The 20,607-nt window shown below is 46.3% G+C and overlaps 1 protein-coding gene across 1 annotated transcript; it reads right to left on the reverse strand.

The window, feature by feature from the left end:
* Positions 1-6,865: 6,865 nt before the first annotated feature.
* On the reverse strand, positions 6,866-16,705 carry wnt11 (wingless-type MMTV integration site family, member 11). The gene is made up of 6 exons (XM_056443216.1): positions 16,525-16,705; positions 15,049-15,246; positions 13,232-13,476; positions 11,753-12,030; positions 9,989-10,281; positions 6,866-7,910 (listed from the first exon to the last, which is right to left on the reverse strand). Exons 2-6 carry the CDS (start codon positions 15,129-15,131, stop codon positions 7,736-7,738), a joined length of 1,074 nt encoding a protein of 357 aa, XP_056299191.1. The 5' UTR covers positions 15,132-15,246; positions 16,525-16,705; the 3' UTR covers positions 6,866-7,735.
* Between the last annotated feature and the right edge of the window lie 3,902 nt (positions 16,706-20,607).

Consider the following 20,607-nt stretch of genomic DNA (forward strand, 5'->3'; position numbering starts at 1 on the left):
AGAGCGGGTCGGGAAAGTGGATGGAGCAGGTTAGTCAGGAGAAGGCGTGTGTGTGTGTGTGGGGGCTGTGTGTGCGTGTGCGTGTATATGTGTGTGTGTGTATGTGTGTTTGTGTGTGTGTGTCTGGGGGGGCTATGTGTGTGTGTCTGTGTATGTGTGTGTGTGTATATGCATGTGTGTGTGTCTGTGTGTGTCTGGGGGGGCTACGTCTGTGTGTGTGTGTGTGTGTGGGTGGGCTGTGTGTGTGTGTGTGTGTGTGTGTGTGTGTGTGTGTGTGTGTGTGTGTGTGTGTGTGTGTGTGTGTGTGTGTGTGTGTGTGTGTGTGTGTGTGTGTGTGTGTGTGTGTGTGTGTGTGTGTGGAGGCGCCGAGTGACGGCTCCACTCTTGGCTACATCATGTAGCTTTACAGCCCAGCCGAGGGTTAAGTCCATTCCAGCTCTAATGGAGGCCAGTAAATCAGGCTGGCGTCAGGCTGCAGGTATAATATAGTGGACCTGTGGCTGAGGGCTCTGGGTCAGAAGCAGCATGGTGGAACAGCTTCGCTCCTCGGGGCTCCGCCCACAATCCCTTGTCAAAGAAGCCACTCCCCTCCGGTGAAAAGGAAACATTTCCCCTGGGGGTTAGTAAAGTACTGGTCCTCACTAGAGGAACACAAGTTATTTATATAAATATATCAGTAAACAAGTAAGTACAATTTGTGTTCAATGTTTTAATGCTATGTTTGTAAAGGAATAATCAGTTACTCACCCCGTGTTACCTTGAACTCTTGAAGAGATGCATCCACGTTGAACGGAGAATAAAAGAACAGTGAGAAGATGAATTGAAGTGAATGGGGGCCACATGTACTAACTGGTGCAGTTTAATCTAAGTCTTGTTCATGCAGTTGTGTGTTAATACTTCTCCAACACTTGCCTCTTCTCTAAAACCTTACCGTTCAACTCTCACACCGACGAGTAGCGCCAGATTTTGTGGAGTAAGACTAACTTTTATTGGGACAACAAAAATATTAATATTGACCATTGTCAATATTTTACAATAAAAAGGATACACAAAAGACCAAAGTTGTACTAAAATGAAATTATAATTTACTTACAGCAACCATTTTCTTTCATTTTTAAGCATTACATTACATTACATGTCATTTAGCTGACGCTTTTATCCAAAGCGACTTACAATCCTGTTACATTCATACACTGGAGACGCAAGGGAGCAATTCAGGGTCAAGTGTCTTGCTCAAGGACACATCGACTAGGGCGGGGATTGAACCTCCAACCCCCTGATTGAAAGACGGACCTAAAACATAACTTGTGTTTCTATCTTAAAGGGATACAATTCTAGGGGGGGAAATGACAGATATTTAAAAAGTGTTTGACAAGAACATAAACTGCTCAACATCCGGACAAACATATCAGCTGAAGTTTGCTGATTTGACCTCTCAAAACCGGCGGAGCCTTCAATATTTCAGCACCTGTTTCACTTTCAGTGACAGGTTATTGATGAAGGATGCTATATATATATATATGTGTATATATAATGTGTATATATCACACAATTCACAAATCAAATCAGTGCTGCATGTAGTGCTAATCACACATAATGGCTTCGCTGGCTGCCCTTACCATCCACTCTTTTGCTAAATAAATCGTATTACCTCATTCAAACTGAGAAATATGGGAGCAATTAAGGAAAGGGGGGGGGGGGGGGTGAACTGGCAACCACTCAATATCACCATTATGTTGCATGTGAAGGGGAGATGAACACAAACATGCGTACACAATAAAAAAGGCTCTTTTCAAACCTGAGCGAGGGCAGAGGATTGATTCTCTACGATACGCCCCGAGCGGCAGCAAGAGAACAGACGTCTGAGTGTCCCGGCCATTCATTTAGGCGACTTGAGAGAGTAGCGGCGGTGGCGGTGAAGCAGGTTCGGGTGAGGCGGGATTGGAGCCCCGCACTGAGCTCATGCCTGAGCATCGGCCTCGGCGAGGGGCCGTGTGTACGTTTCAGCCACTCAACAACTGGGACTGTCGAAGGAAGCGGAAGAGCACTTCTAGCACTTAGGCCTTGAACTGTCGGTGTTAACTAAATACTGCGGCCCAGCCGCACAGCGATCGGCAGCAGCTCCACAGAGTTAGCCGACGCGGTACCAAAACCCCCAGAAGAAGAATTATTCTCGCATGTAACCTTTGGGCCACCGTCACGACAAGAGTGGGATATTTATTAAAAATAAACAGGGCCCACATCTGTTCTCAATCTATCAATATATGTGACAAACAAAGCCCTTTTTCCAACGATACATTCATTTTCCAGAGCTGGACACTGAAACAAAAGGATGAAGCGGGACTTCGTTTGTTCCAAGCGGTTCTACGTTTTCTTCTCGTTGACCCATGAAAATATTCAAACTATAATAAATGATTTGACAGTAAACATCTGTCACACATAAAAAGTTATTGTAAATCTGGCATACCCTCGCGGTTTCCTCTGCATCGACAGATGGAGAAGTATTCCTACCACTCATAATGATAACTCTTGCGTCAAATCTTTGTTCTCATGATTTCCTCAACTATTTATTTTTTCATATCTGCCATTAACCGTATTTCTTTGATCTGTTGTGCGTGACATCGGGAACCTCGGACTGTTAGATGGAGCCAATGTGGCCGACGCCTTGACGGCTCTGTGGTCAGCGCGGGAGGCCGGGACGCCGCATTTACCATCTTAATGCTGCCGGATGTCCCTCCCTCGGCCCTTGAACCACGTCAGAAACTGTCTCCGCCATATTCTCCCAACACACACACACACACACACACAGCAGTTGAAACCCCTCTGATACTGTGATTGGGAAGTCATCTTTAAATGTGCGACCCAGAGTTCCCTGTGTGCGTTGTGTACGGCCGCGAGACAACTGGGTAAACATGGCGTTGTTTCAGTGATCTTCCTGTGAATAAAGCCGTGCCGCTCCCCTCTTTAACCCCTCTCAGTAATGGTGGTTAGCTCGCTGTTTTTTCTTCTCCCTCCGGGTTTGTTGACTCCTCGACTGAGGGTGCAGCCTGCTCCGTCGCCCCCCCGCCAGATTGACTGCGATTACGCGGACCGGTGTTTACTTTTCCCAGCGTGCTTAGCCCGCTGCTTCTTTTATTCATACTAATTCAGTCCTGCTCTTTCTCTGAAAGGCTCTTTTCATCTGTCCGTTCCCTTAGTTTATGCCGAGGGTCCTCCATCCAGATACGCACTTTATTCACTGCATGTTGAGATGATGGCAGCATAGGTTTATCTGTTGCAGCGGTTTGAAGTCGGGTTTAGTCTGAAGATGAACGAATGAGTTTTATCCCAAACAATGCAGACAAACTGAAGTGCTTTTTGTTGAACTATATTTGTAAGTTGAAAGAATTCTGGAGGATAATTCTGGCTTTGCTGTTGGAGTTCACCTTCAGTGTGGAGTTCAGTGTGATGTGCATGTGTACGGCCATTCAGCTGTTCTAGTAGTCACACACATGCGTTCTTGATTTGTGCGCTGTATTAAAGTGTAGGCTTATTGCGATCAACTTGTGACTCATGACAAAAAAATGTTACGTCTGCGCTTGAGCTCATCTCCCGTTTGAATTGAGGGAACATAGTGGTCGTAAAAATAATAGTGATTTATATTTTAACCCTTGTGTTGCCTTAGGGTCATTTTGACCCGAATCAATATTACACCCTCCCCCCGCCTTAGGATTAATTTGACCCCATTCAATGTTTAATGTCGGTGTTCTTTCGGTAGTCAACAAACAAACATAAAGTGCCTCACACTTAAACTTGGAAAACAATATTAATTCTAATAATTTTCTGGAGGTTTTAATTGCTGGCGTCAAATTGAATCCAAAGGGTAAAATAAGTTAGTAAATATAAAGGTAACAGGAGGGTGAAACATTGAATCGGGTCAAAATGACCCAAAGGCGGGGGGAGGGTGTAATATTGATTCGGGTCAAAATGACCCTAAGGCAACACAAGGGTTAATGGGGAACAACGAAATTTTCCGAATTAAATCCCGTTTAAAGTGTAATATATTAATCGCATGTTGGCATAGGTTTTATGTTTATTATACTTTTTGTATCTCTTTTTGCAATATATTCAAGGTAGATGACTTTTTTGTAGTATATGCTACTTCCAGGATTAGGTTTCAGTGTTGTGTCATTTAAAAGAGTAATAACATGAAGGCAAAGCTTGGTTTACTCATATGTTTATACATATGTTGACTCGTGTGTCCACATCTTCATAGTGGCCTGGGCATGCAAAGAGGGAAATAAATAATGAAATGAAATACAAGAGGCTATAAATAACATAACACACAAAACATTGAAGGATGACAAAACAAGTTATAAGTTTTCCACAGTGAAATATCAAATCTTTATTTGTATTCTCTTTGGCCAAATAAGTTTCCAAGTAAACTCCCGGTGGTGTCGCAGTCTGCTCCTCAGCCCTCCGCTTGGCTTGCCTTTATCTAGAAAAAAGGTGCCTGCTTTGCATGATCAGCTATCTCCCAGCAACATGCCCGAGGATACACACACACACACTCACACTCACTCGCCCCCCCCAAAAAAGGCCTTTAACAGCACATACAGCTGGGTTCCTATTTAGAGGCTGTAGGGTGAGGGTGGGGGTGGGGGAGGGGTCCACAAAAGTCAATTTACAGTACGGGTCAGTTCATCTGAAAGCCTTTACCACTTCAGCCAAATTCTTTGTCTCCCTCATTCACAGCTAGTTATCCGGGCCGCAGGCTTCACAAAGGCAATTGGCATTATATTGTCCGGGCTGACATTAACCCCTGATATTTTCACTGCTCTCCATTAAAGTTCTCTTTTCCTTCTCAATTACCAGGCAATTCCCACAGAGCAAGAGGGGGTCACTCCAACCACGAGAGATACTTCGATACTTTCTGACAAAGACGGAAAGAAAGAAAAGACACATAAACTGCAGCGCCGATTAGTTCCGTTTTTTCTCTTTTGGTCGTCTTTACTTTTGTTTTGTCGTCAGACACAAAGGCCCCGAGCAGCCCCGATGAGGGCCGCGCTTAAGCTGTTTTTTAACCTCATCCTCTCCAAAACGGCCACCCCATTCATGACCCATTTTCTACTCGGCAACTCTTCCGCCCCGCTGCGGCTTTGTGTCGGCAGAAATACGTGGACCGAAAAATGTGGACCGAATCGATGTTCATGGCTGGTTCGTATTGTTAGCCCGCGCAGGCCTCACCTGACGTGTTTTATAGTGAAATTTCACCCCAGTGAGACTTTTCAGAAGGGTTAGACTGAGGTCGGCTGAATAGTCACACGGCCCAAGATAGCAATGTCCGCTCAGGGGGTCAGTTGGCGTTTCCAGATGGAAGCGTGTCAGACTATTTAATCTTAAACCGCCCGAATGTCATGTTTAGTTTACGGCCGTGAAATCTTCCATGCTATTGTTGTGCGACAAAGAATTTGAGCACAATTTTGTAATTTAGCACATTTCTAGACCTAACTTGGGAGACTGTTCTAGGCGAGTCAAGAGTTGAGCTGATTGTGGTCAGCATTTATTCAAAAGTGCTTTACACAGTCCAGAGAGTATTTCACATGCTTGAGATTTACCAAATGTGTGAAGAGTACCATCTTGTATACTCGGTGACACCAACATTTCGCTGCTGGTCCTGCGTCTCTGGCCGAGCCTCCTGTATCTGAGGGCAGCGTGCAGGTCCACAAGCAGCAGGTGAGGCGTCCCATTTCTACAGCAGTCAACCCAGTGACAGACTCTCTCTCTCACACACACACACACACACACAGACCCCTATGCTCTCCAACTGCCAGGCTGAGGAATGCCGGTGACTGAGGAGTCCTTGAGGCTGTCGACGGACGGGCCTGTGTGCATGCAGAGCGGATCCCCGTTCACCTGCACTAGCCGACCCTCCGTGCCCCCGAAATCGGAAGACCTCAGTCCATTGAGTCCACCCTCACTGCCTGTGTTTTGCTTTTGGACTGCTTCCGACTTCTTCAGAGTTCATGGTTCAATTACTTGCTTCAGCCAAACTGCTGCATGCATCGTCATGCATAACCTTAAATAGATGTGCCTGATAAACTCCTCTCAACCTTTCTTTGCATCCAAAAATGTAAATTAAAGTCCAGCATCATGTAACTAGCCACGACAAGCTAAATGACTGGTGATAGTAATCCTATCAGCGTTGTTGATCCAGATCACACAGGGTTGTTTTGGCGGTTCCCGTGCGTGTCCACAGGCTGGGTAGGGGTCAGGGAGTGCTCCAGCTCCAGTGAGCGTGCAGCTCGTGCAGCCGGTGCTCCGATGTGTCATGTGAGCTCACAGCATGGGGCCCGACATCCTCCACAGCTATTTCTGTCAGTGTAGAATCATGAGAACCAATTTAACCAACACACGGCTGGCCAGAAGGTAATACCTCGGCTGTACGCGCCAAGTCTGCTCCCGTCCGAGAGGCCAACCGTCTGGCTATATCCTCCAAATAAATTAGATTTCTGACTTTTTTGTTTGTTCATTGGAGGCCTGGTGCCAGACAGATGGGTGTGTGAGTGTGATAGGTGTGACACAAATCCCTTTGCAATGGCCTTTGTGAGGAGGTGGAATGTCCAAACAAACACTTTCCCAGGGTTCGGTTGATGCAGAGAGCGATTCCCAACAGGCTGTCAGGTTGAACCCTGCCGCCCGTTACGGACTGTGAGTTACAATCACGGTGTGCTATAAGTTGTGGCAAACTCCATTTTTATAACACGTGGGTTCACAGTGAATTATGTTGCTCAGTTTAGGCAACATTCTGCAAGACGAGAAATACGGTCCATCCTTAAGGTTGCAGTTTACAGCAAAAGAGAAAAAACTTTTAAGTTCCATGCCATTTAATTTTATAAATACTTATTTCTTTATTTCAGTATACAAAATAACAGTATGTACACCCACACAATAGTGGTTTACAAAATCCATGAGTTCAGCTCATACGCTCTGAAAAATAGAATATATTTTGAACTGCATGTTAGACATGAAGGAGATAATGCACCATTTCACAAAGTCCTTACTAGTCGTCGCGCAGTCCACAAGGATGCAGGCACGTCCAGATCCACACAGGACACATGGCGAGAGTCCAGACCGTCAACCACAAAAATGTTCCATGATTGAAAAGTAATTTGAAGTTCCCTTTTGTGTTCCTCTCCCCCCCACACCTTTATTGTCCATTGTTGCAGAGGAAAGAAAAATGTAATAGTACCTTTTTTTTAAAGTACCACACGGATCCATCAGAACCTTTCGATTTCTGTGGAATAAAGCCGAACAAGTCTCTGTCTAGTGAGGGGGAAAGTCAAAACTCTCTCCTTCAGCATAAAATCCTATATTATTTCTTTTTATTAGAGATATAATAAAATAGACTTTCAACATCCCTGTTAGAGGGATTTATAATCATTAACAAGAAAAAGGAAATACCCAGGAGGACGGCGGTCTTCACGTAAACTGGCTCCACGCTCTCCACGCTCTCCACGTCCAGGTTTCGTGAATCGGAGAAAAAAAGCTCAGAAGCCCATTCGGCAGTTTGGAGATTCGATACAAAAAAATTATACTGACCCGAGAAGAGACCAGGTCTCGTTGAGATAAAACATGCTAAAAGCTTAAGACAAAAGTAAGCCTTCTCCGTATTGTAGTGCTTTGGTTAATCTGTAGCCTCGGGGCCGCTGGCTGCGAGTAGAGGGCCGCTGGGGGACCGGTCGGTGGCACGCAATCATTTGCAGACGTATCTCTCCACGATCCGCTCACACTTCTTGCAGGTGACGTAGCAGCACCAGTGGTACTTGCAGTGGCAGCGCTCCACCAGCTTCTCCGTGTACGGGTTGTAGCCACGGCCGCAGCACATCAGGTCGCAGCTATCGCTGCCGAGCGAGGTTTTGTTGCACTGCCTGAAATAAGACCAAAAAAAGGGAAAACATTAGATAATTTATTTTGGTTCTACAACTATACCTTTAGGCTTCAACAAGAGGAAGAAAAGGGAGAAACATGTTTGGCTGAACAACCAGCTAAGATATTCAGTGTGGTTTCCTGCCTTAAAAACAATGTTTTTCACAAATATTTTGCACGAAGCACACAATAGACCTTGTGAAAGCGCTTGACCGTCCTGTGTGCTTCAACCTTTTGAGCGTTTCAGAAGCCCAAAGCATCTTTGAATGAGCAGAGAATAGCCCTGCCGTAAATCACACTGAATACACAGGGCTGCCCTCCGTTTCTTTGGCTTGTCTTCTCCACATAATTGCATTGTTTTATGATGGCAGGGTGTTAATGACCAGCGCGTAGAGGGACACACTGAGGCGGCTGCAGGAGCGAAGGAGAAGGAGGAAGACAGGTTTATTACATCGGTGGGAGCCAGGAAGTATGCAGAAGGAGCAAGATTATTTTGTTATATCACCGGCTGTAAGTGGAGAGAGAGGACAGCACTGTGCGTTGTGCCGTTCACACTGCTGGTTGATGCAGAGGCACACTAATGTCATTTAAGACTAAAGCACAATCTCTTCCCAATGACGTGACACTTTTTCCGTATCAGTAATCACATTTTATCCATCGGACACTTCTGCTTAACATTAAGATTCATATTCACATTAATTATGACACCGCATCAACATTTAAATCTCCAAAGGATCTGTAATTTCATTCCATCCAGAAAGGCAATATGCGGAGCAAAACTTTGTCTCCAACTTTATTATTAATTCGGGCAATATACAGAAAGGCATATCAAAGTTGAAGTCATTGACCTACAAACCATCCACGAATCTAGTTCATCAGCAATAAACGTATAGAATGAATTCTACAAAGAAGGAATCGAGTTCTAGGTAATCAGATGCAGAGATGGGCGGGTCTTACATAATGCAAGTATAGGAAAGAATCAATCAGACTACCATTCATAAAAGGCCACATAAGTGCCAATGGCACTTCAACTTTGCCAAAAAACAAACGTGTGCCGTTGATTGAGCCGCAGCTTACCAATGGTGGCACGTATTGCTACGCTCGCCACATCGAGTCATATGGGAACAATCAATCCCCTCACACTAACTCAAACACAAACATTCGCGCCACATGGCAGCAAAGCGGGCGCCTCGTGATTTGGCGAAAGCACCGATGCTGCAGACTGTGCGAGTCTGCTCCGTTATCGGGCTGCGAGGGGGGGGGGCGCATCGGGAGCAGCGAGTGTCCTTGACATGACGCATGTCTTCTGGTTATCTGTAGAGTGGTCCAATGGGTGAGAGACACATGATATGACAGTCATATGATGGATGACATTTAAAATATACAGCATCACGTGCCAATTGGTGGAGCTTTTTAAACCCTGAGGGGCTTAATCAACTTGCTGTAGACTGATGAAGTCTGGTTGAAGAGATGATCAGTGGGGGATCGGGACGTTAAACGAGAAAAGCCTGAGAAACAAGCGGTCCATTTCTGCAACTCGGTTATGGAAAATTGAGAAATACAACGAGTCTGCAAGAAGCGCTGCATATTTTTGCCCTCGTTCTCTGATACTGTTTAGACCGATATGAGTCAAGCTCTCAGACAAATGGGCTCCTCGCTGCCCACCAACTTCCCACGGAGCACAAAGCACCGGCCCAACTCAAACACCGGAGCCCAGCGGCGCAAATAAACCTTTATCTTTGCCGGACCGTTTCCCCATTTGTGTGGCCCTCTTCAGCCGATATCAGCTGGAGTCCACTCAGCCCTAAGAATAACGGTATTAGTCATCAGATAGCGAGATGACGACTTTTCAGTGACACATGCTCAGACAAGCCACAGACGGAGCGTGGCCACCAGGCAGGACGGCACTTCGCTAGAGTCAACACCCTGGACGAGCAGCCACCCAGGAACGCTCTTGTCACTCAGGCGAGTGAGATGAGCGAACAACTCTTCCCCCAAACAACGGCCCCGCTGCCAAAGATTCCCGTCTTTCTCATACACGCTCACACTCAAACACAAGGTCTTGACGAGGCAGCCTCACCTGTCCTGGGTGCCGATGGAGCCCAGCTTGTCGTTCTTAGCACAGAAGTCCGGGGAGCTCTGCAGGTACACCAACTCGTTTTCCCTCACCGGCCGGATGTCAATGTCTTTGGGCACCAGCTGCTTGCGCGTCCCCGTGGGCCTGTGAACCACTTTAGTGGCCGAAAGGTACTTGATCTTCAGATCCATGGCGATCTCCCTCAGGTCTTGCAGGCCTCTCCAGCAGGTTCTTATGGAGCAGGAGCCGGACACGCCATGACATTTACACTTCATCACCAGCGCCTCTTTCAATGCCTGAACATGACGACAGAGAGTACATGCAGGGTTTTTCCTGCATAGACAACATTTGGGCGCGCGCCTACGCCGTTTTCCCGAGCGCCTATGACAAATCCCGAGCGCCTAAGGCAAAAAAAAAAGTCTGCGATGGAAAAAATAAAATAAAAAATACAACCGGTATTACCCGGACCGAAACGCAACGCACATTTCGGTGCTTCTTTCCGGTGCCTGAGCCGATTGAAATTGAAAAAAGCTATTGTTGTGAACTTCTCAGGTGACTCCGCCCTGTCAGCAGGTTACGAGCCTATCATATTTAACTCTGACAGCGGAGGCTGCGCCGTGTGTGACGACGTGAGCCGTGTGGAGCACACCAGCGTCAGGCTGGGCAACGGGGAGACCGTCACCGGTCCCCTGAACACGTGGAGACCGATGATGACGAGCAGCCTGAACTCACATTAGTACCGGAAAGTTGATTGCAAGTCTTGCATTCATAAAAGTAGCCCAAGAAAGAATAAATTAGCCATTATAACCATGCTTAAGCTAGCTCGTAGCTAGCGCTAGCTACGAGCGTGACAGTCTGCTAGCAGATGTGTTGGTGTACAGCGATCCCGGCTGTTTACCCGGTGTTACCGGGAATATAATGACGGAGGAATAAAGACCGTGGGGCGACACTTTGTTTCAGTGTAACTCGCTGTCAGAAGCAAAACTTTATTTGTCACGTGTCATCTTCAGTCCCTGTGATTGGTTGTTCTCTTTGCCCATCAAAACAGTGACAGGATTAACCCTATAAGGTCTGCACATGACAATACATATCACATCATATAATGGAGAACATATATTGTGTATGTTAACAGTCTGATATCCGTTGTTTGTCAGTACTCCATGATAACGGCTTCTACAGGGAATATGGCCGAAGAGACTTTTAATGACCTCATTGTGCGTTTAAAAAAGAAAGAGTATCGGTTCAGGCACCGTTTAGGCACCGGTATCGTTTTAAAAGTACCGGTTTAGCACCGGTATCGGAAACAACCCAAACGATACCAATCCCTAGTTATAATGGGAGGGGAAACACTGGAGTTGATAAGCGTGTCCTCTTGTCTGATCAATACGCAACTGTGAGGTGCGCGAATGGACCGAGCGACCAGCTGCTGATCACTCACTCAACAGCCTGACGTGCACGAATAGATGGTGCGCGCGCAGCGCGTAACAATTTTTTTTGGGAGCACCGAAGACCCATTTTGACCCAGGAAAAACCCTGACATGTCAGGCACAAATGTTCCAGTACCTGAACTTGCTAAACAATCGATGCCCAGCATCGATCCGACCAGTGCGGTAATAAAGAGAGAGCATAAAGACACACAATTCAAGAGACTGTTGTATTATATTTAAATATTCAAGATCAAACTACTTTATTAATTTCGCCAAAAACTAAATTTTAAAAGCTTATATTTTTCTCTAAGACGAGCAAAAGTACCGCTGTATCTCATACCTGTCTTCCGACTTCACTGTTGTGTAGGTGCATCAGTTTGTTGGCGTGGGAGCCCGGGCGCTTCACCTTCATGGGCGCGTCGGAGAACTTGGAGCCCATGATCAAACCGTAGTGCAGGTTGTCAGCGCAGCCGCCCCAGCGATAGCCGGGCTCCGGGATCTGGGCAGGAATAGGGCCGCAAGAGCACAGCCGCAGATCTCCGGAGGTGCACGCCCGCGCGATGGTGTGGCTGATGGTCGCTGCGGACAAGGCGTAGACGAACGCAGACTCTCTGGTTCCTGTCGACGAAAGAAGAAACCAAAATGATGGTAAAAGAAGGGAAGACCTTCTCCTGCAAACTGACAGCCGAGACGTTAAGATATAATTTGTTCTTGACTTGAATGCTAACTGCTAGGCTCACATCACTGTGAGCAGTCGTTAGCTGGTATTAAGGCTGCAAGTAATGTTGTGGTCTTAAATATCAGAATATAGTGACGTTTCCTGTCCTCAGCCCTCGGTGACGTCATCTTCTCTGTCCAACAAAAAAAAAGCAGCAAATCTTCACATTCTATTTTTTTATGATAACAATACTTGCAGACTGTTCTGATTAATTAATGTCATAATCATATCAGTTCTTATTAGTAACAAAGTAGTAGATTCAGAAATGTAAAACATTAAATAGTATGTGTGTAATATAGGGAGCAACCAGAATATTTAGTCTCATTTTAGTTTGGGTTTTGTGAGATTAATTAGTATTTTTTACAGTTCTGGTTGGTTCCAACGTTCCCAAACCAACACAGCTGTGTAATCGACTTCTCAGTAATCCATCTTTCCCGTTTCCCTCCCAGAGCTCTCCCGTCGCAGTAAAGAAAAGAAGAAAAAAGAAAGAAAGTGAGTGCACAAAATGAAACGATCAAACCTAGTCCATCACTGCTGCCGCGGTAACGCAGAGTGAGCTCTGATGTAAGTGGGGGTGATGTGTGCACACAGGAAAGCACATATGTTAAAGGCCGGGGAGCAATTTAGAAGTAAGGGAAGAAATCACGTATTACCGAGGGCTGGCTAGATCAAAACCATCCCCGGACAGAGATGAGCCGTTTCCTGTTCAGTGCAGACTGTTCACCCCCCCCACGCCCACACACACTCACACACTAACTGCTCTGGCTGACTCAAGGTCCTTTTGGGCATTAGCAGAGCTAAGACTGACTGCAAAGCAAACAGATAATGTTGTTTTCCTTCATAATATACAAAATGAACAGATTGTTGTCTGTGTCTTTTCTTCTGGCTTGCAGCAGAAGTGGAAAGATGAGGCAATCATTTTTGGAAAGGACATTGTTCTTTAGATGGCAATCATGTTGGTATCGGGGTACTAATGTCTGGTCATTTCACCAGTTACTGAACTGCAATAAATGCAGAACGTATCCATTCAACTTTGATCGTCTCTTTGCAAACCAAAGCATCCGCGCCGTCCCTCCAACCCGTTGACAACAATGGCCGTACCTCGTTCGAGATCCGGCCGATACTTCTGGGTGCCGGCGGGGATGTCGATGGAGGAGCAGTTCCAGCGCATGTCGGCAAAGGTCTTCCGACACGTTTTCTTGACTTCGCGGGCGGCCGTGACGATGGTCTGCATGAGCTCCAGGTTGCTGCGGCACAGCTGAGCTTGGGAGGACACCAGGCCGGGCAGCAGCTTACAGTGTTGGGTCTGGTTGATGTGTAAGGACGCAGGGGCGTGAGATATCGACCTGCAGGGGACGGGACGAACACAAGGAAGGGGATGGCGTTTTGCAATACGTCACAGTACTCAAGCAGTGGTGATGTCATCGCTTTATTTGTCTTTGTTTACGGGTCTCCGAAAGAGTAAGTTAGTTCCAGAGCTGCGTTGGCCGCTTGAGGTTGTTCAAGCCTCTGAGACGCAGCAGGAACAAACGGATAACGCTCCACGCCGGGGAATATTCTGGCACGCGCTTGTGGAGAAGAGCCGTCTTATCGCAGGGGAAATGCCAAAAGCAAATCAAGCTGAGGATTTATAAAACACGCGACACGTTCTTGGCACGGCGCTCTTCTTTTGTTGAAGCACAGAAGAGGCCTCAAGATATGGAATATTTAAAAAAAACTCCCACTAAATTCAGATCCACAGTCACAGGAGAAACTACATAGATGTGCCGCGATGGCCGCCACAGAAGGCGCCGTCCCCTGTGGCCCCAGTTTGTCATAAACCATCCGTTTACGCACTATTAGAGGTTTGCGTTTTGATTTAAGCGTTAGAAAGTTATTGAGTATTAACTTCATGGAGAAACCGCAGGCGGAGCAGGTTAGCTCTGATCTCTGCTCCCCGGGTCTGCAGAGAGCCCGTGAGAACCGGGCGGCGCCGCCTGCACCTCGGCCTGTTTTGCATTAGAGGGGCCGAGGGGGCCGCCGCTCGGTGCCCGATGATAAGCTGTGACTCGCCTGGGCTGGTGGTAACCCGGCACTCGCAGGTGTTTACAGCCGCATCTGTTTTGCGTTGCGTCGCCGTGCATCAGGACCGCGGAGCGAGCACATGCCGTCCCCAGCTCCCATGAGCCTCTGCTGCGGTCCGCCCGCTGGGAGAGCTACAGGCACTCTGGGAAGAGGCCGAGGAAGCCCGCGCAGAAGCTTATGCTTTTGTGATCCGGTGTAAAAAATGTAAAAAGCGTTTATGAGAACATCAACCAAAGCCATGCAAAACATTCGATTGAGACATAAGCAAATTCGGATAAAATAGCAACTCTGGGAATTTTACAGATATTTGTCATTGTTTACTGTTAATTTACCGTACAACCATCGCGGTGCCTGGTACAGGCGATCGACATTTGTGTCAACATTTACAGCATCCCTCTGCGGCCAACACTATTTAGACTGGGATTGAGGCCTAACGAGACGACGCACACTGCGCCGCCGTGACGTGTCACCCCCGTCTTATTCTTTATTCTTATTTTCTTGTTATTATTATACAGCAGAAGGGGTGGGGGGGCACATTTGATCTGAGATCTTGGAGCTCCTTTTACTGAAGGGGTTTTCCTTGATAACTCGAGGAAACCTCTCGCTAATCTACTGTCCCCTTCATCAGATACACATGTACAGAATGCAATCGCCTCTCCCTTGATCAGGAGCAACTCGGGGAATGCTGGGGCCTGTTTCAAAGCTGCCGCGGGCCCCTGCGCTCTCCATGGGACACGGAAGCCTGCCGACGCACGCACAATATCTTCGTATCTTGGTGACGTCGCCCGTTTGGACGCCGTTTGAACGCGAAGGCCCTCGAAGAGCGAGACGGCGCCCCTCCTGAGAATACTTACAGCCATTTGATGCCAGAGCAGACCTGAGACAGCAGCAGAGCTGTGAGCACACCAAGAGGCAGGACACGGGAGCTGCTCCTCATGGTGGGACGGTGGCTCCAGTTCACACACAGGACACAAACACAAAGGGGAGCCGGTCGGGCTTCTCGGCTCAGACTGGAAAGTCTGCTCTCATGGCACGGCCTCCTCTTCTCAACCCTGCAATTAATAACATGAATAACATCAATGGCTTGGCAATGCAGATGCTTTTGAAGTGTTTGTTCCCCGACCCGCCGCAGAAGCTTTTTAGAAATGCATCGGATCGGACGACAAGGAAATCTCAGATGGTGGAAAAAGATTTTTGTTTTACGTAAATAATGTCAAACACATGAAATAAAGAAGTGTTTTTGAGAGAAGAAGAAGAAAGAAAAAAGAAACATTATCAAACGTTTTAATACTTCTCAGTTTACGTACACTATTGAACTAAAGAACAAGTTTCCAGGACAAAGACTTCTCTTCCATGCTCATGAGGCCTGTCTGTGGAGCAACTCAATGTCAAATGGCTTCCTGCGACCTTCTGTTGTTGTAACGAGCTTTGATTTGATTTGTTTTATTCCCCTGCGTGTTCAGTGCATTCCGCGGTCAGCCCGTCGTGGTGGTCCCCTCGCCCCCTCCGGCTCCAGGGAGGAGGTCAGGGGACGCGGAGCATCAGCAGCGCTCTGCGATAAGCGTCGATAAGCGATCTGAAGAGATGATCACTTTCTTTCTTTCTTTCTTTCTCTCTCTCTCTCTCTCTCTCTCTCTCTCTCTCTCTCTCTCTCCCTCTAAAGCGCGAATTCCGCTGAAACTGCGCGATATTAATTATTGAAATGAGCCGCGGTGAAACTCGTCTCCCTCCACCGACCTGGCCCCTGACCTCGGAGCCTTCACGCGACTATAAATACGATCCTCTCCGCGCAGTGAGCGGCTCTATGTGCGTCGGTTTGACTGTTTACATTCACATTAGGCCGAAGTGGGCTGAATGGCTGCTCCTGTTTCCCTGAAAGATAAAGGCTGATAGCCTCTCACACGCACACGCACGCACACACACACAAACACACACGGACACACACCATCCTATGTGTGTCCCTCACCGAGCCACGATAAGCCGGGCCGGCACCGGGCTCACCAAGTGGGCCATTCATCATATTGAATTAGTGGCGATGACCTGACACGCCGGCCGATAAGGCTGTGAATAGATGTTTATTTTTTAATAATAACCTTCATAATAAAGTTGTTAGCCCAGATGTGAGAATGAGAGAAGCATAAGCCGCAGGAGGAAGTCATCTGTTGTATGATTCAAAGGATACAATAACGTGTGCCGTTATTTATCCGAACCGTAACTTAACAAAACTTCCCACACTTTACTTTTGTTTTAATGAACAGATTAAACTCTGCGACTGAACATAATAAAGATGTATTCATGTATATTAACTGCGACGCTCTCCTGATCCTCACCTTTACGCCGCGCTCTGCTTTTCAAAAAGAAGAAAAAGAAGAATATAAAAAAGTCCCAATATCCTCTGGTCGGGTGCGCGCGCGTGTTGTCGGTGTCAGCCCGACGCACGAGTACAATCCAGCGCGGGGTGGTGGAGGAGCTCCGGACAGGTCCGCATGGTGCGCAGCAGAGCGGGTTGGTGAGTGCGGCAGGACAGAGACCGCTGAGAGAGTGAGTCTGAGTGGATTTGGGGGAGGGAGGGAGGGGGGAGGGGGGGGGCACTGCCCAGCTTTGATCTCACCGCTGATCTCAGATCAGCATCAGAGCATCATTACGCGCACAGAAACACCGCGTTTCAGTTGGATTGAAACCTCGAGCTCAAACATAAGAGACCCGAACTATTCCCCCCGGGGAGGAGGAGAGAGTCTCAGTGCGGCCGCGATGATGAAGAGTCCAAACACTCAGCTGGTTTTAAAGGCTGTTTTATTGGATTTTGTTAGCTGCTCTGGAATCATGCGCCCATACAATGCCAATAGAGATTATTAAAGAACACTTTGTAGTGACCTTATCATTAAGCTTAATAGTCGCCAATATTTTCATGACACCAGGGTATTATTAATGGCGGTAACGTTAGGGTTATAAACTGGTGTGAGAATATTTAACCTATAAGGGTTTCTGGAATAAAGTATTTCCTATCCCCAAAAACATCCCTGTATAATTGTTCAATGTTCTTTATAAATAGTTTCACTGTCTATACACAATGCACTGCTGAAATATTAATAATATAGAACAATGTCCAATATCAATTTTAGCACCACATCAATTGCTATAATTATAATAGGAGCTAAAAGGCCAACATGCAGGTATTACACTTTATTTCACATTAAATTCTTAAGATAAAAAAAGATTGACAGATATGCGGTGTTGGTATAATTGAAGGCAAAGTTAAACTATTGTAAACAAAAAAATACAAAACTGAAATGACAAAAGAAATTAGCTCCTACTGTATCCGCTTTTCAAACATGCAGCCATATGGGGAAAAATATTAAACGATTGAATAATTTTATTACTGAAAAAGTGCATGTCTCGTATGTTTCATCCAAACCTCTTCAGGTCTGAGACTCTGTACTGAGAGTCTGTGCCTTTACAATAGATTTTTTCAATAGTAATGTCACACTCTCAGACACACACTTTTATCTGCATTGAAATATGTATTTCTTTTCGACACAGGAATCATTTCCAATTTAAAATGTGAACGATGCTCTGACTTCGGAAACGACACTCACTCATTTTTATTCCTTTGTGTGTATTCCACATAATAGTTAAAAGGTAAAGTAATGTACTGTGACATATTGCGGTATTCTAAGCACACACATGGCTCACTAATGCTAACCAACATGTGTTCTTTACATTCTTTCCAAAATAAAAACCTTCAGGTTTTCCCGCACCGGCTGATTTCCTTAAATATGAACCTCTCTGTTAGTGATACGCTGCTCAGCCAGCTGGGGGGAAAGTTTCCCAGAGAATCTGCTGCACCTCCAGCACGCAGACAAAGGCCAGAGTGAGCTGTTGTCCAGACCTTGACCTTGTGGCCGGTGTCGCTAACACGGCTCGCCCTCGTGCGCCACTAGCCGCTCCGCCCGGGGAAGCAGGGGATCAGGCGTTGTCACGTTCGCAGACCACGACAAGACCCCGTCCTCTGGGGAACACCCGGATCGTGTGTCGGAGTCTGTTGGCCAAACAGGCCCCACTGTTACGCTTTGCACCGGGACCCCGTGTTTACAGTGGGGGGGGGGGGGGGGGGCTGTGAGTCCACGTGCTTTACATGGCAGTCAACTGCCAATGGGCACAGGTTGGAGTCTGTGTGTGTGGTGTGCGTGTGTGTGTGTGCGTGTGCATGTGTGTTGTGTGTGCGTGTGTGTGTGTGCTTCCAGCAGGACCGAGCGCGTCCGACCCTTCTTACACTCAGTCTCTCCATTCCTGAGCTAGGATCAACACGCAGCCCCTTGATCTTCACATCTCACCTTCCAAGCAACACGGTGGGGGAGGACACCTTTTGGGGGAGATGAAGGGAAGGTGTGTGTGTGTGTGTGTGTGTGTGTGTGTGTGTGTGTGTGTGTGTGTGTGTGTGTGTGTGTGTGTGTGTGTGTGTGTGTGTGTGTGTGTGTGTGTGTGTGTGTGTGTGTGTGTGTGTGTGTGTGTGTGAGAAGAGTCCATCAAATTGAAATAATTCATGTCACATAAGGCAGAATCCGAATTTAGGATGCAGCCCAAATGGAGATAATGTTACGTTGTTCTTTTTAACTGTCTCCATAATCTGCTTTCGACATGGTTGGATTACTGGAGGAAAATGTGCATGAAAAGTTGTATTATATTTAGATTAAAAACATTTTCGATCTTTTCCAAAACAAACTTTCTATTTTTACTTTTCTTTCTTTTTCCTCGAGGCACCATGAATTAAACCCGATGTGGTTGATGTGGTGAGCCTGAGCTGGACGTTTATTTTCAAATGAGTTTCAACCAATAAAATAGATTGGATTAAAATAAATCCCTTTACATTATGGGATATCACAACCCGAATTTTAAGAACCCAAACTGTAAATGCACAATAATAGAAACGGTACTTTATTGGTCTTTAGTAAAACACTGAATGTGTAAAAGTACATATCACAATTTTTTTAAATGCTGTTTTTAAAATATGTTATTATTGCCCAAATGAAAAATGGAGTTTGCCCAGCTCTGGCATAATGTTGGGAAAGAATAAGTGCTCAGGCTCACCGCATTGTGCCAATATCACAAATCTGGAGGCTCTCTGAGGAAAGGGGGGTGAGGGGTGGGGCACTCAACTTTCACCCAGCAGGAGGATCAGAGCCTGAATGGGTGCAGGTTATTATTACGCCCATGGGATACATTTAACCCCAAACTGGGCTCTAATGATCGCTGCTAATATCCTCAAATAAAATACATTTTGAATCTATTTTCTTTGCTCCTATAAATGTTTCCTGATTTAAAAGGGAGGTGAAAGACAATGAAGTAGATGTAATTGTGTAAACTTTAGTTTAGTTTTATTGCCAAACCTTCATCGGAAAAAAATAATCAGACATGTTTTTATTTAAAGCTCTCGTCCCTTTTTATTTTGTAATTCTTTTATCAAATGACCACAATGATAAACTAATACATGTTTATTTCTCATGAGGTACATTCCTTTCTGTCTGTTCTCGATTACCAACCAAACCCATTTGATCATAGATCAATTCCTGATCAAAATGAAATCCAGGAGTTTGATTAACAGCCTCAACGTAAATACAATGAAGCCGGAACGTAAAAGGGGATTTTCAAATGGAAAGCACATCCGTAACGGTTAGTTTTCATGCCGCCTCTTATCCCCCACCAAACGGTAAACGGCGCACGGCTCTGCTGCCAGCAGATTGTTGCCAATGAACAATAACTTTATGGATTACCAACGGTATTCCTAGAGGGTTCAATCAGACTCGCAGCCACGTGAAAATCAGACCGGCCTCCGCTGCCCCTCCTGTGGAAGCTCACAGTGGGGATCGCCTCAGAAACAACAAGCCGCGTCCAATCTGCCGGACTGGACCCACATCTTTCGTACGCCATTTGTTTACAAACTCCGTCTCTACTGTGCTTTGAGGACGGAGCCCTTTCAAGTGACAGATGGGTGGCACCTTTGAACACGTCATGTGGTCCTACAGGAGGCCTTCAAGGGCCTGCGTGCTCATGAAGCCCGGGAGTTCACCGGCACCGGACACTCGTTCCCGAACCCCCAAAAGGGGTTTCAAAAGTTGCCTGCGTTGTGGGCGAAGCAGCCAAAAGGGAGAGGATTCCAAAACAAGTACATCAGTGTCATAAATCAAAAGAATCGCTGCATGAGAACCAAACACGATTTAAAGGGAATATTCCCCCTAAAATAAAGCATTTATTGCATTTGTTGACTGGAGTGATGAATTCATTTTAGAAGATAAAGACCGTTGTTGTTGATGTTATGGGATGACGTTATTTGGATTTGTTTTGACACAGAATCTTTGGATATCGTCCTCCAGTAAGTTTTATTTGAATGTAGAGCAGCGCTTACCGTAAGCCAA

Source organism: Pseudoliparis swirei, chromosome 3 (assembly GCF_029220125.1).
Source record: "Pseudoliparis swirei isolate HS2019 ecotype Mariana Trench chromosome 3, NWPU_hadal_v1, whole genome shotgun sequence".
In the NCBI taxonomy this organism is placed as follows: Eukaryota; Metazoa; Chordata; class Actinopteri; order Perciformes; family Liparidae; genus Pseudoliparis; species Pseudoliparis swirei.

Coding starts and splice junctions, on each gene's coding strand:
- wnt11 (XM_056443216.1), bottom strand. CDS start 15,131: ATGAGGAGCAGCTCCCGTGTCCTGCCTCTTGGTGTGCTCACAGCTCTG. Junction 12,031..13,231: donor TCGGCCGGATCTCGAACGAG/GTACGGCCATTG, acceptor TTTCGTCGACAG/GAACCAGAGAGTCTGCGTTC. Junction 7,911..9,988: donor TCCATCGGCACCCAGGACAG/GTGAGGCTGCCT, acceptor GTCTTATTTCAG/GCAGTGCAACAAAACCTCGC.